This window comes from Nyctibius grandis, chromosome 19, assembly GCF_013368605.1.
Source record: "Nyctibius grandis isolate bNycGra1 chromosome 19, bNycGra1.pri, whole genome shotgun sequence".
Taxonomy (NCBI): Eukaryota; Metazoa; Chordata; class Aves; order Nyctibiiformes; family Nyctibiidae; genus Nyctibius; species Nyctibius grandis.
The window spans coordinates 871,088-896,836 of record NC_090676.1 but is presented as its reverse complement, the minus strand read 5'-3'; the positions used below and the strand labels follow the sequence as shown (position 1 = coordinate 896,836).

The following is a 25,749-nucleotide window of genomic DNA, read 5'->3' as shown; positions in this document are numbered from 1 at the left end:
TGCTGCTGCCGTCCCGGTCCCGACTTCAGGGGTGCTCTGGGTGAAGCACCGGGGGGGCTGGGGGGGGCCCCCGGGGGGACTTTGGCACGGGAACAGCAGAACACGGTGCGTGATGGGGGTCCCCGCTCCCCGCCCGGTTGGGGCCCCCCGGGGCCGCTACAGGGAGGTACCGGCCGCACCCGCCCCGTCGGGCATCACCGACAGAGTCGGGGGGTCCCGTGGCTCCGGGGGGCGGGGCCTTACCGGGGAGGGGCGTGGTCTTACCGGGGCGGGGCGGGCGCGACCGGGCAAAGCACAGCGGCGGCGGCAGCGCCGGCTCCGGGAGGAGCACCGGCACCGGGACGTGCCCCGGGACAGCGGCGGAGGTGAGAGCGGAGCGGAGGCGGGCGCGGAGCCCCGAGAGCGGCGGGGCCGGGCGGGGGCAGCCCCGCTGCTGGTCCCGGGCAGCCCGGTCGGTCCGTCCCTGCCCCGGGCCGGTGCCGCTGCCCCGGGCCGGCCCCGTGCCTGCCCCAGCCCCGGTCCCGGCACCGCCCCGGTGCTTCTCGGTGCGGCGGCGTCTGGGTGCCGCAGGGGAGGCGATGCCGGGGTGTCCCGGGGGGGCACGGTGCAGTCCCGGGGAGGTACCGGTGGCCTTGCAGGGGCTGCCGGGGACCCGCCACCGCCTGCCCCGCCAGCGGGGACCCGGGGCCGCCGCGCTCCCGGAGCGGTGGGCTCACACCGGGACACCCGGTCCCCCGCCTGGTCCCCGTGGTGCTCCCCGTGCTGGGACGCCGTGGGGCTGGGGGGCTGCGGGGCGCTTGGACCCCCCCGAGGTGTTTGCGCCTTGCGGGGCCGAATGCTCCGAGCCGATGCGGGACGGGCAGAGCCAACCCCGCCGCGGGGCCGGCCCGGCGGTCCCGCTCCCGAGCCCGGGGCATCCCTGGCGAGGGGGACGCGCTGTCTGGGGCCGCTGCTCCCGCTCTGCCCCAGGGAGCGGGGCCGGTGGGGAAGGACACGAGTGACCGTGGGGTGGCTGGGGGGTGACAGCGATGTCCCGCGAGGGCCACGGGAGCAGCCGGTGCTGCTGGTGTCCGGCTGCTCCCCCGGTGAGGCCAGCGGTGCCGCGCACGTCGTGGGGCCTCGCTCAGCCCCGAGCTTCCTCCTTCGCTGGCACCTTCTCCTTTCTCTGTGCCAAGGTCTCCCCCGGCCAAGGGAAGTGTCTCTGCGGGGTGTCCCCGCGCTCGCAGCTCCTCGCAGGACGTTTCTTGGGGAGCTGGAGGAAGGTGAGTCGCATTCGCCCTGGGCTGGGGGCTGTGGGGGGCAGAAAGCGGCCGGGGAGCGCGGTGGGGAGCGGTGACCCACGGCCACGCCGAGGGACGAGGGGGCCACGAGCAGCAGCGGTGCTGGGTGGGGAGCCCCGAGCTGCGGGGGAGCCCCTCTGCGACCAGGGTCCCGCGTTGCAAAGGGGCCCTTTCCTGCCGTGGTGCTGAGCACCCGCACCCCCGCGGGGAAGGGCTTTTCGGGGACGGGCTGCAAAGCTGCTCCGTGCCCCAGCCAGGCGCCCCGTCACCCTGCGGTTGTCACCGACCTCGGCCCTGCCAGGGGAGCGGAGCCCTCTCTGCCCACAGCAGGGCAGCTGGGTGGGCATTGTGGCCCCGTGCTGTGCGCTGGTGCCGTGCCGTGCCGTGCCGTGCCGGAGCTGCTGGGAGCGGGGCTGGAGCGGGGCTTTCGCCTCTGTTGCAACGGCTTCACTTCCCCTCCCTCGGCTGCAGGATGGGTTGCGTGAAGTCGAAGAAAGCTGGCGTCCAAGAGAAGACGATAAAAACTGACTCTGACCCTGACCCCGGCCTCCAGCAGGGCCATTACGTGAGGGACCCCACGGCCACCAACAGGAGGGTGAGCGGGAGCCACTGGCCAAGCCGGGGGCATGGGGCCGAGCCATCATGGGGGGCTCAGCCCCTCTCCTCACTGGAGATGCCAGCATGGAGAGCAGGGCCAGCTGCAGGCGCTGGCAGTGCCTGTGCCCCGGGGCGGGCGACTTGGCCGTGGGATAGAGCCCAGAGAAAAAAAGAAGGTGTTGGGAGGGGATGGAGATGCTGGTGTGGGGTGGGTTGGCAAGTTGGGTGGTGCTGGTGCTGCTGGGGGCTGGGGCCATGGTGGGGCTGAGACCCCCGTAGGGTCTCTGCCACCTGTAACTTCACTCTCTGGTTTCTGTCCCACTTTCCAGAACAATAATGTCCCTGATGTGTCCGTGTCCCCACCCGAGGATGGTAGGTACAGGGGGGGCTGCAAGCGGGTGCACAGGGTGGGAGGGGGCCTCTCCAGCCTGGGTCACACACTGCTGGTCCCAGTTGGATGGGAGTGCTGGGCTTCCTCAAAGGCCAGATGTGGCCATGGCACGATGAAGACTGAGGCGCTGGGTGCTGCGGGGGCCCTGGCCGGTGTCCTGTGGCCGGGCACCCTGTCCCAGCACCGGGAGGGGTGCCCAGGGAGCTCCCTCGCGGCAGGCTCGGGGGACAGCGTGGTGCTGGCGCTCTACGACTACGAGGCGATGCACGCTGGGGACCTGAGCTTCCAGAAAGGGGAGCGGCTGAAGGTTCTGGAGGAGTAAGTGCTGCCGGCGTCCCCCACCCCAGGGTCTCCTGAAGGCTTGTGTGGCTCGGCGGGGGGTTATTCTGGGATTTGCCCCTGGAGGAGCCGGTGGTGCCCAGTGCCGGGTGCCCAGTGCCGGGTGCCGTGGGCTGATGTGACGCCGTCTCTGCCACAGGTCAGGGGAGTGGTGGCGAGCGCGGTCGCTGGCAACGGGGCGCGAAGGCTTCATCCCCAGCAACTACGTTGCCCGAGTGGGCTCGCTGGAGACAGAAGAGTGAGTCCGTCCCTCGGTGGCACAGCCCAGCCTCGTGCTGTCCCCGTGTCCTGCCCCCAGCCCTGCCCCACGCCAGCCCTCGCTCACCCAGCCCTGGCACCGTTCCCTGGCCCATTTGTTTCTGCCGCAGGTGGTTTTTCAAGGGCATCAGCCGGAAGGACGCGGAGCGGCAGCTCCTCGGCCCCGGGAACGTCATCGGGTCCTTCATGATACGGGACAGCGAGACAACGAAAGGTCTGGAGGGTGCCCACAGCGCGGTGGTGGGGAGCGGCTGCCCCGGGGGGCCTCCCTCACCCCCCCTTGCCTGGCAGAGGAGCTCGGGAGGTGCCTCCCCAGCCCCGGGGCTCCGCTTTGCTGTGGGGCAGGGCCTGGGGGTCCCGTGCTCCTGCTGCGAGTGTCCCTGCAAGAGCCCGTGGTGCTGCCACACGTCCGAGCCCCGCGGTGGGGACGGGGGGGACGTGCCCCTTTGAGGCTGCTCTTGGAGTCTGGGGCCGAGGGGTGGTGGCGGGGTGGTGGCAGCGTGGTGGGGCCAGAGGCTGCAGCGGTGGCTCCGCTGGATGATGGCACCGCGCATGCCGCGAGCGTGGGGTGGTCGGGCACAGCGGGGCCGTGCCCTCCGCGGGGGCTGGCAGCTCACCCCTCCCCGAGCAGGCTGCTACTCGCTGTCGGTGCGGGACGGGGACGGCCCGCAGGGCGGCTCCGTGAAGCACTACAAGATCCGGACACTGGACAGCGGCGGCTTCTACGTCTCCCCGCGCAGCAGCTTCGACACGCTGCAGGAGCTGGTCCAGTACTACAAGGGTGAGCCCCAGGGTGCCCGGCACCCCCGTCCCGGACAGGGCTTTGCCCCCAAGCCCAGCAGCTGCCAGGGTGTGCGGATGCCAAGGAGTCCTGCCTGTCACCATGAAGGGCAGTGACTCCTGGACCTTCCCCTGGGGTGGTGGCCAGCTGGCCGTCCCAGCCATGGCTGTCGGTGTCCCCAAATGCCCGCGGTGCCCAGGATTCCCCCTGCCCTGTCTGTGCCAGCGCGGTGCAGTAACGCCTGGCAGGGCAGAGCGATGCCAGCAGGGCCGGGCTGCGATGGCCGGCGTTCGACATGTCCCCAGAGTTTGCAGTGGGGCGCGTGGTGCCAGGACGAGCCCCGTGGCCACGGAAGCTGCCGTGGGTGAGAGAGGCTGGCTGACAGCTCTCGGTGCTCCCCGGCAGGGCAGAGCGACGGGCTGTGCCAGAGGCTCACCCACCCCTGCCGCGTGCCCAAGCCGCAGAAGCCCTGGGAGAAGGATGCCTGGGAGATCCCTCGGGAGTCGCTGAGGCTGGAGAGGAAGCTGGGAGCTGGGCAGTTCGGAGAAGTGTGGATGGGTGAGAGCGAGGGGAGGAGGCAGCTGGGAGGAAGATGAAGGTGATGGTGGAGGAGGAAGGGTGAGGGGTGGGAGAGGAGGTGGAGGGATGATGGGGCAGAAGGAGTGACCTGCGGGAGAGGAGCACGGGGAAGTGGAGGTGGCCCTGGCCTTAATGTCGGGACCTCCCAGGACTGGGTGCGTGGGGACAGCCCTGGGCTGTGCAGGGTCTCCAGCCCTCACACAGCGGCTCCGCCTGTGGGAGTGGGTGTTTTGGCTTCCAAAACCCAGTGCTGGGCAGGCTGGGAACAGCCTGTCGTGCCACCCCGCAGCTACCTACAACAAGCACACCAAGGTGGCGGTGAAGACGATGAAGCCGGGCAGCATGTCCGTGGACGCCTTCCTGGAGGAGGCGAACGTCATGAAGACGCTGCAGCACGACAAGCTGGTGAAGCTGCACGCGGTCGTCACCAAGGAGGAGCCCATCTACATCATCACCGAGTTCATGGAGAAAGGTGCTGCCAGGCGGCGATACCCGGGTGCCCCGGGGATGGTGCAGGATCAGCCCCTCCTGCATCCCTGGGGTTGGCCGGGGGCTCTGCGCCGGGGCCCTGGGAGCGGGGCTGGCTCCTGTCGCTGTGTGCTGAGCGCTCTGGGGCAGGGTGGGGGGATGCAGTGACAGTCCCCACATCATGCTCGGCTCCCCCGGGACCCTGTGCCACCCCGCAGGCTCCGGCTGAGCCGTCAGCCCTGGCACCCTTCCCTCTCCGCAGGGAGCTTGCTGGATTTCCTGAAGAGCGACGAGGGGAACAAGCAGCCGCTCCCGAAGCTGATCGACTTCTGTGCCCAGGTGAGGAGGGAGCAGCCCTTCCCCAGCTCCCCGCTCCTGCTCCCCTTGCCCCTGAGAGCCCGGGGGGGTTTGGCCAGGCTGCTCCTTCCGAGGAGCGGGGAAATCTGTCTCTGCTGAGGCCGCCGTGGTTTGGGCAGCCCTTGGTGCCGTTGTGTTTTGTGGAAGTGGCAGGGGGTGAGGGTGGGAGCTTGTTTTCCCTGCTCACGCTTGCAGGGTCCCTTCTCCAGGACAGCGTTTCACCCCGGTTCAGGCCGTGCCCCAGGGCAGGACCCACCTACCGCCGTGGCAGCATTAAGCCTCAGGGGCTTCATAGGAAACCTACAGCACAATTTTGTTGTGTTCACGGTGCCTGGTTGGCTGAGCTGGGCAGGGTTTCTAGAAGGGAGCGTGGCGTGTTGTGTTACCCCTCCAGGAGGTTTCGGGGTCATTAATATCCTCTACTTGCCGAAGGGCTGTCATGGGCTGGGGGGAGGCAGCTGGAGAGGTGGGAGGACTCGGTGAAAATCGTTTTGGGGCTATTTTCAGGAGCTGATTTTGAGTACAGCTGAGCGTGCTGTTACACATTCAGCTTCGTGTGTGTACAACCATTAGTGCCACCGCTGCCTTGTCCCTGCTGCTTCTGCAGTGTCCCCAGGTGCTGGGGACCCCCCCCCCCAGAATCCAGGGACCCTTTGAGCCAAGCTTAGTACCTCTGTGAAATAATTCATAGAGGTGCCTGAGCCACAGGAAAGCCAAGGGGGGAGCCCAGACCCCAGGGGCTTAGCCCAGGGTCTGCTGAGGGGCTGTGCCCTCGCACACGCCATCTGCTCCCAGCCAGCTGGCTCTTGCAAACCGCCCGCTCGGCTCCCTCGCTCCGAGGGGCAAAGAAGCAAAGGCTGAAGAGCTTTCATGTGCAGGCAGCAGGCGTGCAGGCAGGCAGCTCGCGAGCGTGGCACCCGGGCTTGTGCCGCGGCTGAGTCACCACCAGCCAAACTGTGTCTGAGGTCGTGGAAATAATCCTTCCGCTCTTGCAGCGCTTGTTTACTTCTGTATTTTGTGTGGAGCTCTGCGAGCAACTGCGCCTTGTGTGTGATGGGGAGAGGGTGACACTCTGGCTGCTCCAGCCCCTTCCCCTCCCAGATGCTGGTAGTGTCCAGGCGTGGGATAATCTGGCACAAATCTGGGGGCTGGTTGTGCACACACCGGGTCATCCCTGCAGTGATAGATGCACACGCAGCCGCTGAGTGCAGAGACTTCAGAAGATGGAGCCGGGGGGGTCTTCAGGGGCCGTCACAGCCATCCTGCCCCCAGGCAGGCCTGACTCTTCACAACCTATTCTTGAAGACCCCAGGCACCTCCCCACCCTCCTTGGGAGACCCACCACAGTGCTTGTCTCTCCTCACCGTGGAAGCCCTGCAGTGCTGGCCAGCCCTCCCTGCAGCAATTAAAGCCCATTCGTTGTCCCCCTGAGCAGAGAGAGGGGACAGGCTGCTCCCTGCTTCCCTCAAGCAGTTGTTGAGGTATTTGGAAACTGGTCTCATGTCTTCGCTGAACGGAGAATGATTTACTCCTCTTCACATCTGCATGGCTACGGATGGAGCAGTTGTACCTTGCCCCGTGGACACCCACAGGCACTTGCTCGTGAGCACACCAGCTCCTCAGGGCCAGTTCTCGCTGCTTTTCTCACACGTGGGCTTAAACGGGTCGTGTTGGGCTGGTCACCCAAACCCTGAGCTCTTCTGCACGGGGTTCCCTGCATGGAGAGCCGTTCCCACGAGCAGAGCCAGCCCCATCTCCTGCTGTGCCTCCTTTCACCCCCTTTCCGAGCGCTGGCCAGAAGCAGTTCACCTCTTTCCGTTCCTGGTAACAGCCGCGCTGGGGCCGTTGTGTTATTTCAAACAGCCTCTTTGCATTTTTTCTCTTTCCCCTTTCTCCAGATTGCAGAAGGAATGGCTTTTATCGAGAAGAGAAACTACATCCACAGAGACCTGCGAGCTGCCAATATTCTGGTGTCGGCGATGCTGGTGTGCAAGATTGCAGACTTTGGACTGGCCAGAGTCATTGAAGACAACGAGTACACGGCCCGGGAAGGTGCGGGGCTGCTGGGGCAGCTGGCCACGTCCTGGGGTGGTGCAGGGTGTGGGGTTCCCTTAGAGCCACTTACCCGCCTTAACTTTGGTGGCAAGGAGGGAGGTGCTGTGTGAAGGGGCAGATGAGGGAAGCTCCTCTAATTTGCATCGCTTCGCATCTTCCTCTTCTGTGTGTTTGTTTCTTGTTCCCCATATTTCACCACCAGTTTCTCGGCATTCGGGTTAGAGATCATGTTTCCCACCGGCTCTCTTTGTCCAGGTGCCAAGTTTCCCATTAAATGGACTGCACCAGAAGCCATCAACTACGGATCTTTCACTATAAAATCAGACGTCTGGTCCTTTGGGATCCTCCTGACCGAGATCATTACCTACGGGCGCATCCCATACCCAGGTAAGGAGGTGAAATACCTCCTCTGATCCAGTTCCAAAAGACAGGCTCCACCTCTGGGCCCCGTCCACGGGATCCATTTCTCCATGAAGTTAGATCACTGAAAACTGAGGGAAAGGTGAAAAATCTGAATCTCACTCTGGGGGCAGAGCTCAAAGAGGGCAGCACAAGAGCTCAGGATGGCAGTTCTATTTGTGAGCCATGGAGAGGAGCCCAGAGCACGAGGCAGCCCCTGAGCAGTCTGCACCACTTGTAGCTACATCTCCTGTTTGGCCAGGAGCTCACCAAGGGTGGATAATTAGGAAGATTTTCTCCCTGGGAGTCCTCAGAGCTGTTTTCACTGACCTGAGATCCATGCTGATGTGACATGGATCATCTCATTTCCACAAAGCAGAGCTGGGACATCTGCTCTGGGGAGCCCACGGGATGAGTCCGGGCAGTGATGGCTTTTGGGGTGCCCACTGCTTTGGGGAGCTACTCTATATACTGCCTTGGGGCTGATCCTGCAAGGAGGCCCTGAGCTCCTCCTGCTCCATGGGAAACCAACAGGAGTCAGGATCTCTAAAAGATCTGGTCTCTGTTTCTAAAAATAGAAGTTTTTAATGTGAGAGGATAACGGACTTGCCCCAGGATGTACTGCATGTCCCTGGGAAAGCAGGGATCACACACCGCAGGCTCCTGGCTCACGGGTTTGTGTCACAGCAAGAACACAGAGTTTTCTGCCTCCTGCAGAATAAACATGTTTGGAAATAGCACATCAGTTCAGAGCTGATGGCTGGGCCTGGTGTTTTTGAGAAGGCTCAAACAATCTGTAAATCATCATCGTTAGGAACTGCCCTGTATTTTGTACTAATTGTTTCTTTGGTACCTTTTTACCCCAGGAAATTATTCTGTATGAGAAAAGTAAAAGTTGCCACAAACCGACCATGAAGGGTGTGGGGGGCACAAAGGGTTGTTGGGGAATGACCAGTTCTGCCACCACACTAATTTATATCAGTGACACTGGAAGGAATGGCTCATTAAGGACTCAGCACATGGAGAAGTGTAGCCTTTATTTTGTGGAAATTTATACAAAACAATTGTAATTCCCACCTGATCTGTTCAGCTGGGGCAGAACATGATACAACTCAGCATCTTGGTTGTTCACACGTTCCCCCTTCCCAACCCTCCAATCTGTCCTTCTCCTTCCTAGTGATGGTGCCCGAAGGGTGGGTAGTTTTGGGTCTGGGTGTTTTTTTGCCTTTTAAAGAAGTGGGTGCTAAACCATGAAACATTCACCTGTCCTGCTCTCTTTCCCCAGGGATGTCGAGCGTGGAGGTGATCAGGGCCCTGGAGCACGGGTACCGGATGCCCCGCACACAGAACTGCCCCGAGCAGCTCTATGACGTTATGATGAGATGCTGGAAGATCAAACCAGAGGATCGTCCCACCTTCGAGTACACGCAGAGCGTTTTGGAGGATTTCTTTACCGCAACAGAGAGCCAGTATCAGCAGCAGCCGTAATGCAGGAAGCTTGGTGAAGCCAGCAGATCCCCACACCGTGCCCGCCGTGTTAGCGGCAGGGAGCACACGCACCCTGCTCTTCCCTGTCCCACTCCTGATCTGCGCACGCCTTCCTCTGCCAGCCTGGCCCAGGAACCAGAGCCCTCCTGGTGTGACTGGGCTGGAAGTGGGGGCAGGAGGAAGCCACGCTCAGGCCAGCCCTCCGGGGCTGCTGGACGGAGGGAGAAGCGATGCAGGGCTGTACCTTGTGTCTTTCGCACGTGCCAGAGTGCCCACGAGGCAGCTGCTCCGGGAAGCGCTGGCTGGACGGTGGCTGGCAGCACCACACGAGGTGGCACAGGGCTGGGCCTGTTTCAGCTAAAAAGAAAAAAAACCCAACAGATTATTATTTTTTTTAATCCTAATCTTACCATGCTGTTTTGCAGAAGTAGGTGGTTTGGCTGCGATGGCTGTGGCGAAATGCCGTTACGCTCTGGGCGTGCTGTGCAGCACCCACATCCCCCCAGTCCCTGCGTGTCACGGAAATCCCACCCGGGCACGCTGCGATGCAGCACGTTGGCTTGTCCTCAACGTAGGATCCTGCGTTTTGAATGTCAGGTGTCGCAGAAACACGTCTCCTGGGTTTCCTTCCTACACCCCTCACCCGTGTGACGTTGGTGAGGCTGTGCCGGGAGGTGGGCAGCAGCGTGCAGACACAGATGGTGCTTTACATGGATGTATCCCCCCAGAATTGCTTTAGGAGGAACATCTCCAGCCCAGGGCCACCCTAAGCCGGCCGCTGCCAGCCCAAGGAGCCCTCTCCCTCCGTGGCAAAGCCCTACTGCTCTGCTCACAGGCGTGATTTAACATCTACTGTGGCACCTGAATGACCAGCAACGAGCCCAGTGCTCCTTGCACACTCATTTTGTGGTGCTGTTTATTTTTAGTATTTAATGATGAGTTATTTGGGGAAAAGGAGGAAGTAATATTTTTTTTAAGATTGCCCTGTATGTCTTACAGCAGGGAGCTTCTGGGCCCGTGATTGTATTTTCCTCATACAAAGAGGCAAGCACCGTTGCTTACATGCTTTTATATCAGCTTTGGAAGCTGCTTTTTGTAATCAATTAAGTATTTATAAACCTCTCGTCTTTTGGCCTTTCCTCATGTTCCCCGGGCCGGGGAGGGGGGGGATGCGGAGGGGGCGAGGCCGGGAGCCCGTAGCGCCCCTTGGAGCCGGCCCGGGGTGGGCTCCCGGCCCGGGGGGGGAGGACCGGGGGGGTTCGGCCCCGAGAGACCGGGGGGGTCGGAGCGGAGGGACCGGGCCGGGCCTCCCAGCCCCGCCGCCTCAGCGCCCGCACCGCACATGGCGGCGGCGGCGTCGCGCCCGCCCTGCGCCCGAAGGCCGCTGCCCTCAGCAAAGATGGCGGCGCGGGCCGCCCCCTCCCCGCCCGGCTCCGCGGGGCTGGACACCCGCTGGGGACCGGAGAGGCGGCCCGTGGCCCGCCCCGCCCCGCACGGCAGCAGGGCCCGGCTCTGCTCGGCCCGGCCCCGGCGCCGCCCGCACCGGCAGCACGGAGCTCCGGCCCGGCCCGGCCCGCGCGGCCGCCGTCGCCATGGCGATAAGCCCCGCAGCCAACCGCGCGCCGCTTCCGCTGACGTCAGCCCCGACACGTGGATCCAAGATGGCGGCGTCGGCGGCGATGGTGAGTGCGGCGGCCCGAGCGGCCCAGCCCGGCCCCGGCGCGGCCCCGCGGCCCCCCCGCCTCCTCCTCGGCCTTGGCGCGGCCCAGGAGCGGCCCTGGCGCGGGGCACGGGGAGGGGGCTCCGGGTCGGGCCTGCGCCGCCGGGCCCCGCGCCGCTCCTCGGCCCGTCCCCGCGGGCTGCGCCGGCCCCTGGCCGGGGAAGGCTCCCCGGTTCCGCATGGGGCCTTGTGTCCGTCCCGCTTCTCCCCGGGGCTGTCCGGTCGGCGGCCGCCGGAGGAGGGCAGGGGCGAGCAGGGCGGGGCAGAGCTCGGGCCGCCGCCCGGTGCCCGCGGGCCCCCCGGCGCGGAGCGGGCCCCTGGCCCCGCCGGCCCCGCGCTGCCGCGGCAGCAGAACTGGCTCCGTTTCTGCGATTCACGGCGTTGTTTGGGCAGGAGGGACGCGGGGCCGGGCCGGGGGGCAGTGCCGGTGGCGTGCGGGCCGTAAGGGGCCCCGGCCGCCCCTTTCCTCCCCGTGCGGGAGGCGTTGGCCTGAACCGGGTGCTTGTGCCGGGCAGAGGCTGTTGCTTTGTGGGGGGTTTTCACAAGCGTTTGGCAGCGATTACCGACCTGGGGTACAAGCAGCCACTTCACCTCCCCGCGTCTCGGCGTCTCTATTATTATTATTGACTTATTACCCCAATCCTTGGAGCGCTGAAGGTGTTTCTGGTGGGAATTTGCTCAGGTAGGCGAGCACCGGTGCCACCTCACGGAGAAGAAAATGAGCTGCTGAGGCGTTAATTATCTGCCTGAAGTCTTGTAGTAGAAAAATGGATTTTCTTCCTTACTCTCGTAGAAGGATATTGCCTTGGTAACGTGTTGTAAGAATGGCTGTGTGAGTAAGTGAAGTGTGCGGAGATGAAGGTCGCTGCTGGCCAGGGCGGGGGGTGTGAGGTGACTCATGGAGCGCAAAGCCTGGCAGGAACGAGGGAGGTTGGAAGAGTGGAGTTTTCATTCATTTTGCTTTCAGCATCTTCGTACTCTGCTGGCTTTCTCCCAGGCAGGGAGGAGGGAGCGTCTGAGCTGGCTGTGAGAGCTGAAGATGATCCTACTGGGAGTTTCTTCGTAGCCTTCTCTTTTGTGGAAGGCAGAGAAGGCTGAGGACAGCTCTGCCGGTGTCAAAGGAGCTCTCTGAAATCAGTGTGAATGCAGCACTTGTCCCCTTCCGAAAGGCTTTCAGTGACTCCTCCGAGTGCAGGGGTGAGCTGGGCAGAGACGCAATAAAGATGAGCTTGTCCGGACAGTTGTCGAGCACATCTAACGAGGCAGCCCTCGGAAAGGAGGGCGAGTGTCAGGCTGGCACCTCGGAGGGGGTGAGGAGCAGGTGCCGGCAGCGCTGTGCTTTCTTCTTAATGTGCCTGAGGGGACAATAAATATTAGACTTGGGAGAGAGCTTCGCTTTGCTCTGTTACGTGGGGATTTTTTTCCTCTCACAAAGCAGCGGGTCATGTCTTTCCTCTCTTTCTGTTGCCGTATTAAAAAGCTCTGGTAAGTGGAACAGGGTGTCAGAGCTTTGTGAACCCAGCCAGGCAGATGGCTCTGTGTTTGCCCTGGTTCTCTTCGAAACTGTCTTTGAAAGTTAAAAGCTCTTGATTGGGGCTATTTGATGTCCTTCGTGTCCTTCCCTGCAGAAGAGAAACGGGCCGATGTCCATCGTCTCATTCACATGATATCCATCGCTGTCGCTTCCTGCTTCCTTTTCCTCCCTTAGAGCCAGTACCATGTTGTGTTCTGAAGCTCAAATGTGGATTATGAAACTGTAGCACCCAAACCCGCCCTGATACAGCACCAGCCCTGGGAAAATGCTTGTGGGTTTAGCTGGACAGTCCCTCTGGCTCGGCAGCGTGTTTGTAAACCTGGTGTGAACTCGCAGAAAGCAGTGATGATGTTGTTTATGTCTTTCTAAATGAGATAAATCAGAGAAACTGTGTCCTGGAATTGTTTGGAAATACCAACTCTAGGGATAATTATCCAGAGGTACCTTCTGGGAGAGGGTTTGTGTGCGAACTTCTGTGCTCGTCGCTGCGCACAGGACAAGAAATACCGTTAGGATGGCTGCGAGGAAGGTTTGAGTTAATTTATTCTTACAGCAGAGTGCTTCACTCTAAAGTTAATTACAGGAATAGCTTTTCAAAACCACAGTTGGATCACCTCGGGGTGAGCAGTGCTCTCCCCAGGCGCTGTGATTTGGGGACAGGGGCACCAGGGGTTGACTGTGCTTCTGCAGTTACTGCTCTCATTTAGGTCACACTCTCCTAAGAAAGGGTCTCTGGCAAGTGTGTGTCTGCGTGTACGTGTGTAGTAAAATCGTAAGGCTTAGTCAGTCCCAATTATTTCTGTCTGTGCAGCTGGGGTTTTCTTGATCTGGAGTTGTGCCTATTTGTTGTGCTGCTTGGTGCTTCGTCGTACGATTTCCTGGCACCTCAGATGCAAGGCTGTCATCGGAGAGATTTTTTTGGTGCCTGTGTTTCGAAATGTAAATACGTTTTGGCACGTGTCCGTGCTCTCATCGCTAAGCTGCTGCCTTCCTTTGGAGAAGGTGAAGCACACCTGTGAAGAGGGGAGCAAAGATCCTGCTGAGAAAGGCCCCTGCTTCAGCCCGCACGTGCTCTGCGGGGCGTGAGCTGCCTGGCTGGGAGCCTGCCCTGGGCACCTCCGTCCAATGTCGCTGCCGGAGCTCCCCCCACCTGTCGCAGAGCAGCGTTCCCATTTCTTGCTACCAAATGTTTTCTCCTGGCAAGGCTTTCCCCAGTCCCCCTCTTGTCTTTTCTGTTGCCTGGTGCTGCCTGAGTCATCGTCATCTGTGTGCAAAGAGCCTGATTTCTGCCAAAGGTGTCATCAAAAATTTCATCTTCTGTGTGCTCGCACGTCTCCTGAGCACCTTCCAAAGTTCTGTCCTTATCTCGTCATCTTGCAGGCTCTTCAGGGCAGGGATGGCACTGGTGTGTGTCTGGGTTTTATTAAGTAATATTGTGCTGTGCATGTCTGGCACCTCAGTGACAAACGAAGCGAGACAATTGCTACAGGTCGCTGGCTTGTAGGACAAGTGCTGCTTCCTTCCAGCGCTTCACCTGCCTGGGAGACCGGTGGTGCCTACACGCAGGGAGTGTAGGAGAATGGGCTGAAGCTGGTCATACAGTGAGATTATACCAGAATTGACACTCTAATCCGGCCAAGCTCTGCTGTCCATACTCTTCAGAGCTTGGTTTTCATTTCACAGCCTTGCTGCATGTGCTGGAGCTGGGCAGGTTACCTGAGGTGATGGTGGGGGCCGGGGAAGCAGCAAAGTCTGTGAAAGGGTTTGCTGCCACTGCGGGTGTCCAGGGTCTGGTTTGGGTTGGATCCCCTGTGGAACAGATCGACCTTCCAGCCTGACCCGTCTCCTCGCTCCCTGAAAAAGGGGCAAAAACTTTTTTGCCGTGTTACTGAGGTGTGTTGCGGCCCGGAGGGGCGAGGAAAGAGGAGTGGGATGCAGCGAGGGGTTAGTTTGCTGTCAGACCTCACCCTACGCTACACCGCAGGTAGCGGCACGTGAGCATCGGTCTGTGGGTGGCTACGGGGTAACTCCTCGTGAGCAGAGCTGACAGAAACCCAGTGCCAGGGCTACGGCCCTCTTCTCTAGCAATCCGTGGAGTTTTCTGACATGGGGGGGAGTAGCAAAGTCAGCTGACAGCCTGCTAGATGGAGTGTGTGACAGATAAGCAGCACATCGTGGCTGAGCAAAGCCAATGTTTTCCTGATGCAGCTGAAGAGACAGAGACACACAGAGTGGAACGTGACTTGATGAGAGTCACAGTTAAGAACAGCTTTTCTGCATTTAATTTGCATTGAATCTGTACAGCCTTTCAGATGTCTGGGGTGAACACTTTCAGTGTTGGTGCCCATCTCTAATGTTGTTCCCATGTTTCTGTGGTATTTTAATGTTTCCTCTCCTTCTCGCAGGAAAGGCTAAGATGTGTGCTGGTCTGGCTGTTGTTGCTGCATGGTTCAGACTCCTTCTATGTACCCGGTGTGGCTCCTATCAACTTCCACCGCAATGATCCTGTAGAAATAAAGGTAGGATGAACTTAGATGGAGCTGTTGGTCTGTTTGGTTTGGGTTTTCTCATGTTTTGGGTTTTTCCTTCTTTATATCACAGCAGCTAGTTGGGACTAGAAAGTCAAATTTGGGGATCCTGTTACTAAAATTTTGGGGCAGATATTTTCTCTTTTTCACAACATTCGTGTAGGGTGTTGGAGATTAGCAACCCTCAAACGGTCCCTGTCCTCATCTTACCCTGCAGTTCCCAACATGATTCTTTTTCTTGCTTCTGATACGTCCTACCAAATTCCTTCAGCAGTTGCACTAAAGTGCTCAAGATGCTCTTTGAGTCAACTGAAATCCAGGGTAAGCCCTTTCCGAGCGCAGGCGTTTGTCCTTGAGCGTTGCAGATCTTACAACCCAGGCTGCTGAAGAGCTGTTCCTGTGCAGCATTGCTGGTAGTGAGTGATGGAGCTGCTTCACCCCTATGGGAGGGAGCCAGGCGTTGTTTCCAGACATCAGCAATTTATAGCCCATTTCATTTATTTTTCTAAAGCTGTGGCCTCTGTCTCAGCAAAATCCAGCACCCCTGGGGACGCTGAGGTTGGCTGCTCCCCCGTGAAGCACAACACTGTTTGCTCTCCGGCCACAGGCTGCCAGACATAGGCTATTTTTAAGCAAATTAGACTTGCCTGTGGCTACAGTAAGCTTCCCAGAAGAAGGGGGTATTGGAGTGGCTGTTCTCAAAGGGATTTCATGAGCCAAATGCTTCCTCAAGTGATAAGGCAAGTCAGCGTGTTTGCCAGCACTCTTCCAATAAATGAGCTTGGCTGCGTTACAAAACGCTCCTGGATTTCGGGGCAGCTGTGGCTTTGGCTGTCGTGGTGTGTCTCTGCACTTCCCTTGTGCCGTGTGATTCGTGGGAACTCTCCAGAAACGTTTGGGGTTTGTCACCATCCGTTGTCTTCCCAATCTGATGGCTCCTTACAGAGATAAAAATTGCTCAACACTTCAGGTCACTAGAGGCCAGACCTCTAGGTCCAGTGTGACACAGGGGTTTTTTTTTTGAGGAAATAGCTGCAGTCTTGTATGAAATGTGACTCTTGAATGTCATTTGAGCTCTTTGTTATTTCTTAGAACTTCACTGAACCATAAATTTGTGAAACCAATCCACCACGCTTCTTCCTTCAAGTGTTTCTCTGTCGGTGAGTTGCTACAAAATCATAGCGTGGAGAATGTATAACTAGGAACTGTGCAGAAGGAAAGCAAGCTGGAGCTCTCCCAGGAACATCTGTCTCCTTTTTTTCCAGTTTCCAAAAGTGAGCTTTATGGGAGGTGTCTTGAAGGAAGCTTCAGCTTCTGGCTGATGCTGAGAGGGCAGGAAACTGAGTTCTTCCACGGGGATAATCCCTCCGTTCTCCCTCCAGGCTGTGAAGCTCACCAGCTCGCGAACCCAGCTGCCATACGAGTACTACTCCTTGCCCTTCTGCCAGCCCACCAAGATAACGTACAAGGCTGAGAATCTCGGTACGTACCTGTTGGACAGCACGTTCCCCAGCAGCCAGCGGGCTGCCCTGTATGAGCAGCCTGAGGGTGTGTTTACAGGGGTAAAAGCAGTAAGTGTCATCTCTAATAACCTGTTTGTGGAGGGCCTGCTTCCTCTTAATTTATGTGCTGGCTGTTTGCAAACTGTGATGTACACATAGTGAAAAGAGGAGACACCTTTCCTGAAGGAGGGCGTGTAACCTGCTTCCTAAGTAGAGCTTGATACTTCCAACAAAACAGCTAAACAATCCTTCCATCTTATCCTTGAATTTGGTAGCAAAAGAGACTTGCTGTCGTCGCTCCCGCTGCACAGTGCGCTGCCAACCTCGTGGCAGGATCGGTGCCAAGAAGCCTGGCAGCCTTTCACCCTGCCCTTATTTTCCTGTTTTCCAGGTGAGGTTCTTCGGGGGGACCGAATTGTAAATACACCTTTCCAGGTCTCCATGAACGTGGAGAAGAAATGTGAAGTTCTGTGCCACGTCCCCAATAAGCCGGTCACTCTGACGGTGGAGCAGAGCAAGCTGATCGCCGAGCGGATCCGGGAGGATTACTACGTCCATCTGTGAGTCGTCTCGGGGGTGGGTTTGTGTCAGCGGGGATTCTGTGTCGTGTCCAAATTTGATCTGAAATCTGTGTTTTCAGCATTGCTGATAACCTCCCTGTGGCAACACGGCTGGAGTTTTATTCCAATCGTGAGGAAGAGGAGAAGAAGAAGGAGAAGGATGTGCAGTTCGAGCATGGATACAGGCTTGGGTTTATGGACGGTAACAAGGTAGAGAATCCAGATGCTGTCTGAGGGGTGTCTGTCAGAGGCTTTAGAAGTCTGCCAGGGAGTATCAGGGTTGGGAATGCAACCAAAAGGTTTTATAAAGAGTGGAAATATGAGAGAGAGGTCTCTTACTGGAAGAAGGAGGTGGGTGCTGGACTACTGGTATGATAGCCAGGAGTCCCAGCTTTGACTCGCTCTGTAACGTTGGACAGACTCATGGCTTGGGATCGTGGTGCCTTGTTCTTGTCACGGGTGATGTAAGAGCCTTTCGAAAGCGCAAGCTTAGGACAGCTCTGGGCCCCCACGGAGTCTGGGGAACGTGTGTCTGCCTGGTAGAACACGCAGGCAGGAGACCCGGGTTCTAGCTACTGAGGTCTTTCCAGCCTACATTTGGTGACTCTGCTGCCTCTGAATGCACGGTTCAATGTGAGATATAATGATATTTTCCAGGCCAGAAATAGACCAAAACATTGTCCCTGCTGCCTGGAGTGGCTGAGGTGTTACCTTTTCAACATCTCTGTTCTCTCCTCTTGTTCTTTTAGCCTCGGAGAGTGCTAGCCTGGTCTTTTTCTGTAGCACAGTGCATCTGGGAACAGTTGGAGTCTTTAGTCTTCTGCACTGAAGCTGCTTTCTGCAGTTGTTGCTTCCAAACTTTGCCTGTTCCTCCCTCGGGGTGCTCACGGCGCTAACTTTCTATTTAATGTCAATCTGTTTTAGTTCTATCTGCACAACCACCTCTCCTTCATCCTTTACTACCACAGAGAGGATGTGGAAGAGAACCAGGAGCCCACCTACAGGGTTGTGCGCTTTGAAGTGATTCCCCAAAGTATTAAACTAGAAGGTGAGAGACCCTTAGGAAAGGGGAGCGAGGGAGGAGAATGTCTTGTAGGGCCAGGAGCTGAACGCCACTGATGTATCAGGGTGCCAATAGTTGCTTCTGTTATGGTCTTGGGGCACAGAAGTGAGGGAGTCTGAATTACAAGAACAAGAAACCCCTTTGTTATTAAGGAATTACCAAAAATAGATATCCTTGAAATGCAATCCATGGAAAATTAATCCATATCAAAAGATTGGGGTTTGGGGGTTGGGTTTTTTTGCACTGTGTCACCTAGCATGAAGGATGCATGGCATCTAGCTCTTGTTGTGGCCCAGATCTCCCCCACTGGGACACTACGTGCTGGTCCAGAGACCCACAGAATGTTTGGAACTGTTCTAGCGAGACTGAATGTTAAAAATAATGGTTAGGGGGAAAACACTCCCTCAGTGAGCCCAGCATGAAAGAGGTGTCTTGAAGGGAAGTTGCCCATCGTGTGTGTCATCCCGTGCAGCTCTCCTCTGGCAGCAGCAGGCTCTGCTGGAGACGTCTTGTTTCTCAGTGTATCACGTGGAATAGAAGATTTGTTCCTGATCTGGGTCCTTGGCTCCAGAGCCTCTGGCTCTTGTCCTTCCAGTTAAAGAAAGCCCCATGCACAGCTTTCCTTAAAGTTGTTAATGGTGCTCCACTTCTGATGGGAAGAAGAGTTTTGCAAACTGCAAAGCACGTGAGAAAGGCACGAGTGCTTCCCCTGCAGTGTGTGGAGCCATTGCAGCCCAGTCCCTAAGGGTACCTGGGGCCAGGGTGGTCGGTGGGAGAGGTGGTGCCTGAGGGAAGGGCTGACCTAGCACGTGCCATGTGTTCCCTTCCAGACTTGAAGGCTGACGAGAAGAGTATGTGCAGCCTGCCTGAAGCTACGGGCTCTGCCCCTCAGGAAATAGATCCTTCTAAAGAGAACCAGTTGCTCTTCACCTACTCTGTCCACTGGGAGGTGAGGGAGTGAGGGGAAGCTGGCTGGCAGCTCACTGCCCCTGCCTGGCAGCTGGTGCTCCAAGGGTCTGTCACAGCGGTGGTGTGGAAGACATTGGGAATGTGCTGGTATGAGAAGAACTTTCCTGTTCTTTCAGGAAAGTGACATTAAATGGGCTTCCCGCTGGGACACCTACCTGACCATGAGCGACGTGCAGATTCACTGGTTTTCTATCATTAACTCAGTCGTGGTCGTCTTTTTCCTTTCAGGTGAGTGAGGTGCGTGGGGTGAAGGGGGCTTTGCCATTAATCTGCAGGGAACTCTCTTTAAGCCTCAGCTGCAGGTGGCTCAGGGAGGATGTGGCCATATCTGAACCTGATCAGAAGGGGCAGGAAACGAACATTAGCACATAAAACCTCCTGGTTCAGGCAGCACCCCATGGGTCAGACAGTTACCCACGTCTGCTCTCTGAGTGGGCTCGTTGAGGGAGTAGAATGTGGTTAACACACATCTTGCATGTCTGTATTTAAGGGAAAGAAACATAGGAAAGCCACAGTGCCCTGTTCCTGCTGGAATGCTGCCTGCCCTGCCCCCTGGGGTTTGGTTTGTCTTTGCTGAAGGCTGGGGCAGCTGGCTAATGACTCGAGGCCTCTCCTAGCCAGAGCTGTGTGCTGGTGGGAGCCGTGTAGCTGCACAGCGCGAGCAGCACGGCCCTGTAGGAGCCTCGGAACTAAACTCTGTGCTTGTTTTCAGGCATTCTCAGCATGATCATCATCCGGACCCTCCGCAAGGACATTGCCAACTACAACAAGGAAGATGACATTGTGTGTGTTTGTTCTTGGGGCTGGGATCAGAGGGGAGGGGAGACAGATGAGGAGGGGTGTAGTCTGAGGCCTTGGATGTGTTGTCTCTTTCCTTGCCCCTGTTTTGCTTTGAGCCCTGGAGGTGGGAGGGGCGGTTCTGTCTTGTGCTGTCACAATACCTTTGGCTCTCTGTGTACAACAGCAGATCACCAGTTCAAATGTCTTCAGACCTAAGTAATGACTGCAGACAGTTCCAGAAATACGTGCCCTGGCACTGGCAGGTCAGGTCTGAACTGTTTTAAGCCCAAGAGGAAAGAAGTTTAACTAGACTGATAAAATTCTGTAAAAGTGGATACAGGGACATTAACCTCAGGCTGGCTGTGGTAGGACGTTCATTTCCACTGTTAGACCGTACCCAAATACCTTCTGTTCCTCTTGTTGCTGCAGGAAGATACTATGGAGGAATCTGGTTGGAAGCTTGTGCATGGAGATGTCTTCAGGCCTCCGCAGTACCCTATGATCCTCAGCTCCCTCCTGGGTTCTGGAATTCAGCTCTTCTGTATGATCCTGATTGTCATCTGTAAGTGGCACATGCTGCATGGGGTGGCTGTAACAAGAGGAGGAACGATGCTGAAGGGCGTTTGTAGCTCCCAGTGACCTCAGCCTGTGCTCACCTTGGCTTCAGTGGTCACATAAGGCTGCTTCCTGCTGGGGGGCCAGGCAAGGCTTAGGCCCGTGCTCAGCATTTCTGAGCTGCTAGAGAGCATTTCCCAGCTGGACACATCCTGTGGTGTTCATATTCCCTGTTATCAAGGTGTGAGCCCCGGGTGACAGCGGGCTGAGAGACTTGTGCACGTGTGTGCCTTGCCTTCTGAGCTGCACCTGCTCAGATCTCTGGGGAAACTGAGGCTAAAGCATGGTCTGTAGGAGATCACAGCTGTGGCTTCCTCTCTCTGGCTGGTGCTGGATGCATTATGCTTTGAAGGAGATGAGGTCTGTGCACAAGGCAGATTCCAGCAGCTGTGGTCTGCACGTGGCCCCGCTCTCCAGACGCTGGCCAGCACACGTACATCCGAGCTGCTGCTCTTTGTCCTTTCTCCCCCCACAGTTGTTGCTATGCTGGGGATGCTGTCGCCTTCCAGCCGAGGGGCGTTGATGACTACCGCCTGCTTCCTCTTCATGTTCATGGGGTAGGTGTCTGCTGCTTCCCACAGCAGTGCTGTCCTGCCCGCCCCTCCTCGCCCTCTCCCAAACAATGAAAGCTGATTTCTTTGTCTTGGCTTGTTTCTGTCCAGGGTTTTTGGTGGATTCTTTGCTGGCCGCTTGTACCGGACTCTGAAAGGACATCGATGGAAGAAGGGAGCCTTTTGTGTGAGTGTTGTGGTGGTCTGTGCTGCTCATCCAGGTTTGCTGATGGCAAGATGTGTGGATAAGCTCCCTGTGTATTTGTGGGAGCTGGACACAGCCTGGCTGTGCTGCAGAGATTCGGTGTGGATCGAGTCCTCGTAGCTTTATCTGAAAGGGTGAACGCCAGAGCACATGTAGCAAAGCAAGAGGATTGTCTGAGGTCCCCCCCACAGCCCCGAGGTCCCCCCCACAGCCCATCTGCTGTGCACTAGTGCTGCAGCAAAAGCCATCCATCCCCCACATGTGCCTTGTCCCAGCACTGGACTCATTAAAGAAGCATCTGGCTGACGAGTCACGCGTGGTCTCTAACCTGTGTTTGCTCTTGCAGACAGCTACCCTGTACCCGGGTGTCGTCTTTGGGATCTGCTTTGTCCTGAACTGTTTCATCTGGGGGAAGCACTCCTCTGGAGCGGTGGGTACCACCTTCATCCTGGCGCCTGCTGGGTGTGGGGAGGGCGACTGGGCTGTTGGGGATGTGCTTGGTGTCACAGTGGCTGACTGGAGAGTTGGTCTGGTCGGTGACTTCAGGCTCCAGGGCAGGTGAACTTGCTGGCAGCCTGACGTTTGTGACTCTTGGTGTGATTCCAGGTGCCTTTCCCTACCATGGTGGCCTTGCTCTGCATGTGGTTTGGGATCTCCTTGCCCTTGGTCTACCTGGGTTACTACTTTGGATTTCGCAAGCAGCCCTACGACAATCCTGTGCGGACAAATCAGATCCCCAGGCAGATCCCGGAGCAGAGGTGGTACATGAATAAATTTGTTGGGTGAGTGTCTAGGAACTACGGTGAGTTAAGCCCCCTCCCCTCGGCCTCCTTGGGTGGCTGAACATCCCCTTCTGCTGGTCTCTGGATGCAGACAGATGGCAGCTGGGTTTCCTTGAGTGATGTGATATCAGAGACAATCTTCACAATTGTGATGTTTGGTGCTTCTAGAAGTGGTCCGTGCTCGGCAGCGGGAGCAGCTGTGCCATTTACGGTGTGAAGTGTGTGCTGGTGGTCTGGAGCTGTAGAGCTTTTGCTGGTGTGGTCACAGGGGACTTTTAATGGCCAGACAGTTACGTTGTGCTGCTTATGATTTTTCTTTCTCACTCTGTAGGATTCTCATGGCTGGTATTCTGCCGTTTGGAGCCATGTTCATTGAACTGTTCTTCATTTTCAGTGTAAGCATTTCACCCACTTCGCTCCTGAACAGGATTCCTCTCGTGCAAAGCTTTTGAAAGGGAGGGGGCTTGCCCTGGAGGGGTCTCCTCTTCCTGTTCTCACACAAGGAGCTAGCAGGTTCCCTCCAGGCCGTTCGGTTTTGTTTCCAGAGAGAGCTGGGCTGTGGGTCTCTTCAGACTCCTCTTGCTGAAGACACCTGGAGATGTCTATGGGACACTCCTGGGTGATTTGAAGGATGGTGGTAAAGATGAAAGCTTTAAGATGTAACGTTATGTCGGGGGGGTCCTGGCCTTGGGACACTCACTGAGCCGTTCCAGCTCCTGCTGGTTTTTCACCTTCTGTGGACAGGGAGGAATTTGCTGTTCTGTTGCAAGGGAGATGGAGGGGAACAAATTTCTGCTGTGTCTGTTTCAGGCAATCTGGGAGAACCAGTTCTATTACCTGTTCGGCTTTCTCTTCCTGGTGTTCATAATCCTGGTGGTGTCGTGCTCCCAGATCAGCATTGTCATGGTGTACTTCCAGCTTTGTGCTGAGGTGAGATGTCCGCATTCGTAGTTCCAGTAGCTCAGGGTACACGTTGTTGCTGCTGCAATAATAAATCCAGCGTGGCCCAGCTTCACGAGCGACTGTGCTTAACACCTCTTGACTTCAAGGAGAGTTGAAGCTACTGGATGATCTGCCAGGCTGGGAACTGGGGGTTTGTACCAGACGTTCTGCTGGGAGCAGGGTGTTTGGAGCCGACATCTCTTCCCAAAGAGGCTGTTTCATTCCATCCACATACAAACTGAAATGCAGGGCCAGGGGTGAGCCGTGCTCTTCGGTAGCCGGTGCTGTGACACTGACCTGGCTTTGCTTCCCTGGCAGCTTTTCATCCTCTTTGTTTGGAAACAACCAAAATTCTGTGACAAAACAGTTCGCCAGCCCCACGCTGTGGTTTTCCTTTGAAGGAAAATGGGTGGTGTTCTCCCTGTCCCAGAAAGGTCACAGCTCCCCTCGGACGGTGACACGGGAAAAGGAAGCCTGTGGGATAACGCTGAGGCTTTTTCCCCTGCCAGGATTACCGCTGGTGGTGGAGGACCTTCCTGGTGTCTGGAGGATCCGCCTTCTACGTGCTGATCTACGCCATCTTCTACTTTGTGAACAAGGTATTGTTACTCCTCTTGTGTGAAAGTGCCACCTTTCTAGAGGGGACTGTTGGATTTGGGAAGGGAGGTGGTGGGACTGCCTGGTCCTCGTCTGTCCCCGTGCCAGCCCCAGGCAGCCGTGCTGACAGTCCTGCCAGGGGAGGGGAGGTTGTGAGTGTGTGAGGCCCCTGCCTGTGTGACCCGTGTGGGGCTGTCCCCTAATGCCACCTCGAAGGGGACCTCGTTGCAGCTGAACCGAGTGGAGGGTGTCCTCCCTTAGCAGAGGCACTGGCTGGTTTGGGGAGCTCCCAGCTCTCGTTGCCTCTGTATTGATTTTGCTTCTTTTTCCCTCCTGTTTTAGCTGGATATTGTTGAGTTCATTCCCTCCCTGCTGTACTTTGGCTACACCGCCCTCATGGTCCTGTCCTTCTGGCTCCTCACTGGCACCATTGGCTTCTATGCAGCCTACATGTTTGTCCGGAAGATCTACGCCGCAGTGAAAATAGACTGAAGGTGCAGAGACCCAGCAGCAAGTCGACACCTCTGAACGCGTGTCCTCCTGGGAGCGAAGGGGACATCTCCTCCCAGCTCTTTTAAGGAAACAAAATCCAGTGGGAGAGTGACAAGAGAAATAACTCCTCATTTTGGAATGTAACTTCGGCACAGTGTACATGGATTCTGGGCTACTTCTGGGGGGAAAAAGGGGTCTGTAGATACCTTGCATTTTAACTTTATTATCCTGTTCCATATTGGAGGGAGTTTTTTAGCAGAGAAATATCCCTCTGTATAAGTAACCCCCCTTTTTGCTAATTCATCCTTTTTTTTTTTTTTATGTTGATGATGAATGGATTTGAGACAGCAATGGAAACACTTGTGAAAACGTTTTCTTCCAGCCCCATGGGTGCTCTAGGATTCAGGGAGACTCTTCAGACGATATCAGACTGGGTTTCTTTCCTGCCTTCATGTCTGCACAGAAGAGGGAACTCGACTATGGCAAAGTAAAAGGAGGCCGAAGGCTTGTGCAGCGCGAGCCTGGCGCGCTGTGACCGCAGGAGCCCTGGCTTGGGCTTGTTTACAACGTGCTGGAGGTGCCATTCGGAGCCTGGGAAGTGCAATTTCACCCCGAGAGAGCTTGAGGACTGCAGCCCTCGCGTCGCTTCGCCCTCCCTCCGGCCTCGGACAGCGCGGGCGGGAGGGGGTTCCTCTCCTTGGGAAGGTGCAGCAGGACGTAAGGCCCTGGTGGGAGCGGTGTGGTGGTGCCGGTGCTGGGATATAGGACTGGGAGGATGTGCGAGGTAATACAAGGGTTTGCTCTGTCGATGGCTCTCCTCCAGGAGACGGGGCAGGCTTCCTTCCCGGGAGCCCCGCCGGGATGGCGCGGAGCCCTGCGGAGAGGTGGCCGCGCCGCCGCCGCGTTAGTGCCAAGGAATGTCGGGGCTGAGCTGCCGCGAGGCGTGTGCGGCTGTGCAGAGGGGCTGGGGGCAGAGGGAGCGGCCCCGAGGAGTCCCCCCGCTGCCTGCCCCGTGCTCCAGCCGCTCTCGCTGCTCTTCTCCTCCCCTTAGACTCTCTACCTCCAGGGAGCAGACGACGCGTACACCCCGTAGCTGTGTTTTGTTCTTCTCTGCAGCAGGCTCCTCTTTTTCCATGGCTTGATGCCTGAGTCAGCCCATGGGAAGCTCTTTTTAGAAGAGGTTAAAAGTTTTTTGGTTTTTTTTGGTCACTTCAATGATGTTTACCAGTGTGAAGGTTCCAAATCACGGTGAAGGCTCCCTCCAGCCCCAGACCAGCTGGATGCAGTCACGGCTACCGGGGTGAGGTGTTTTTTTTTTGGTGAGATCTATGAAAATTTTGCTTTTCTTCTTGCTGTAGTGAGCAGTGAGGTCTCCAAACGAGCAGCTGCTGCGGGTGACGCCGTTCCAACCCAAACTCTGCAGAGCCCTCCGTGGCGCCCACACTGCCGTGTGCACCCTTGAGGGATTTGGGGCTTTTTTAACCTCAGTTGCCATAAGAGTTTCCTCCTGGTCCACACCAGGACCCGTGTCTCTTACTGGTGGCCTTGCCCCTGCGGGGAGGTGGCTTCCTGGGCCGCGTGGCTCCTCGGCACCGAGTCTTTTCGGCCTTGCCTCATCTCTCCAGCCACCCGTCACGCCAAAGCCTAATCAGCCAGGAATCGAGGATGGAAAAAGGGAGGAGGGGATGTGTGAGCCAGCGGCGCTGTGGAGTCCTGCGTCGGTTCTGGTTTGAGATCCCGCTCTGAGATTTTGGTTGGGTTTTTTCTTTTCTTTTCTGCCCCTGCCCCAGTGGAGAGGCTCAGCCAGCATTGATTTGTCTCCCTTCCCCAAAGTGTTTTCTCTGTATTCTTTGTAATTTTTAATTAATGTATGTATTCTTTGTGTCCTATTGTAAATAAATCTGCCATTGTCCTGTT

At 57.5% G+C, this 25,749-nt stretch overlaps 2 protein-coding genes across 2 annotated transcripts; both read left to right on the top strand.

Moving 5' to 3' along the window:
* The first annotated feature begins 287 nt into the window (after positions 1–287).
* HCK (HCK proto-oncogene, Src family tyrosine kinase) lies at positions 288–9,691 on the top strand. Its single transcript, XM_068416081.1, has 14 exons — positions 288–365; positions 1,176–1,262; positions 1,752–1,875; positions 2,207–2,249; positions 2,487–2,586; positions 2,747–2,845; positions 2,976–3,079; positions 3,497–3,646; positions 4,052–4,204; positions 4,515–4,697; positions 4,956–5,032; positions 6,949–7,102; positions 7,361–7,492; positions 8,790–9,691. The coding sequence occupies exons 3-14, from the start codon at positions 1,753–1,755 to the stop codon at positions 8,990–8,992; spliced, it is 1,521 nt and encodes a 506-aa protein (XP_068272182.1). The 5' UTR covers positions 288–365; positions 1,176–1,262; position 1,752; the 3' UTR covers positions 8,993–9,691.
* Positions 9,692–10,584: 893 nt separating this feature from the next.
* Positions 10,585–25,749, top strand: TM9SF4 (transmembrane 9 superfamily member 4). Its single transcript, XM_068416064.1, has 18 exons — positions 10,585–10,674; positions 14,652–14,765; positions 16,157–16,256; positions 16,668–16,836; positions 16,917–17,046; positions 17,761–17,884; positions 18,730–18,848; positions 18,985–19,096; positions 19,581–19,651; positions 20,078–20,210; positions 20,739–20,820; positions 20,926–21,001; positions 21,366–21,449; positions 21,626–21,801; positions 22,133–22,196; positions 22,612–22,731; positions 23,253–23,342; positions 23,683–25,749. Exons 1-18 carry the CDS (start codon positions 10,585–10,587, stop codon positions 23,830–23,832), a joined length of 2,004 nt encoding a protein of 667 aa, XP_068272165.1. The 3' UTR covers positions 23,833–25,749.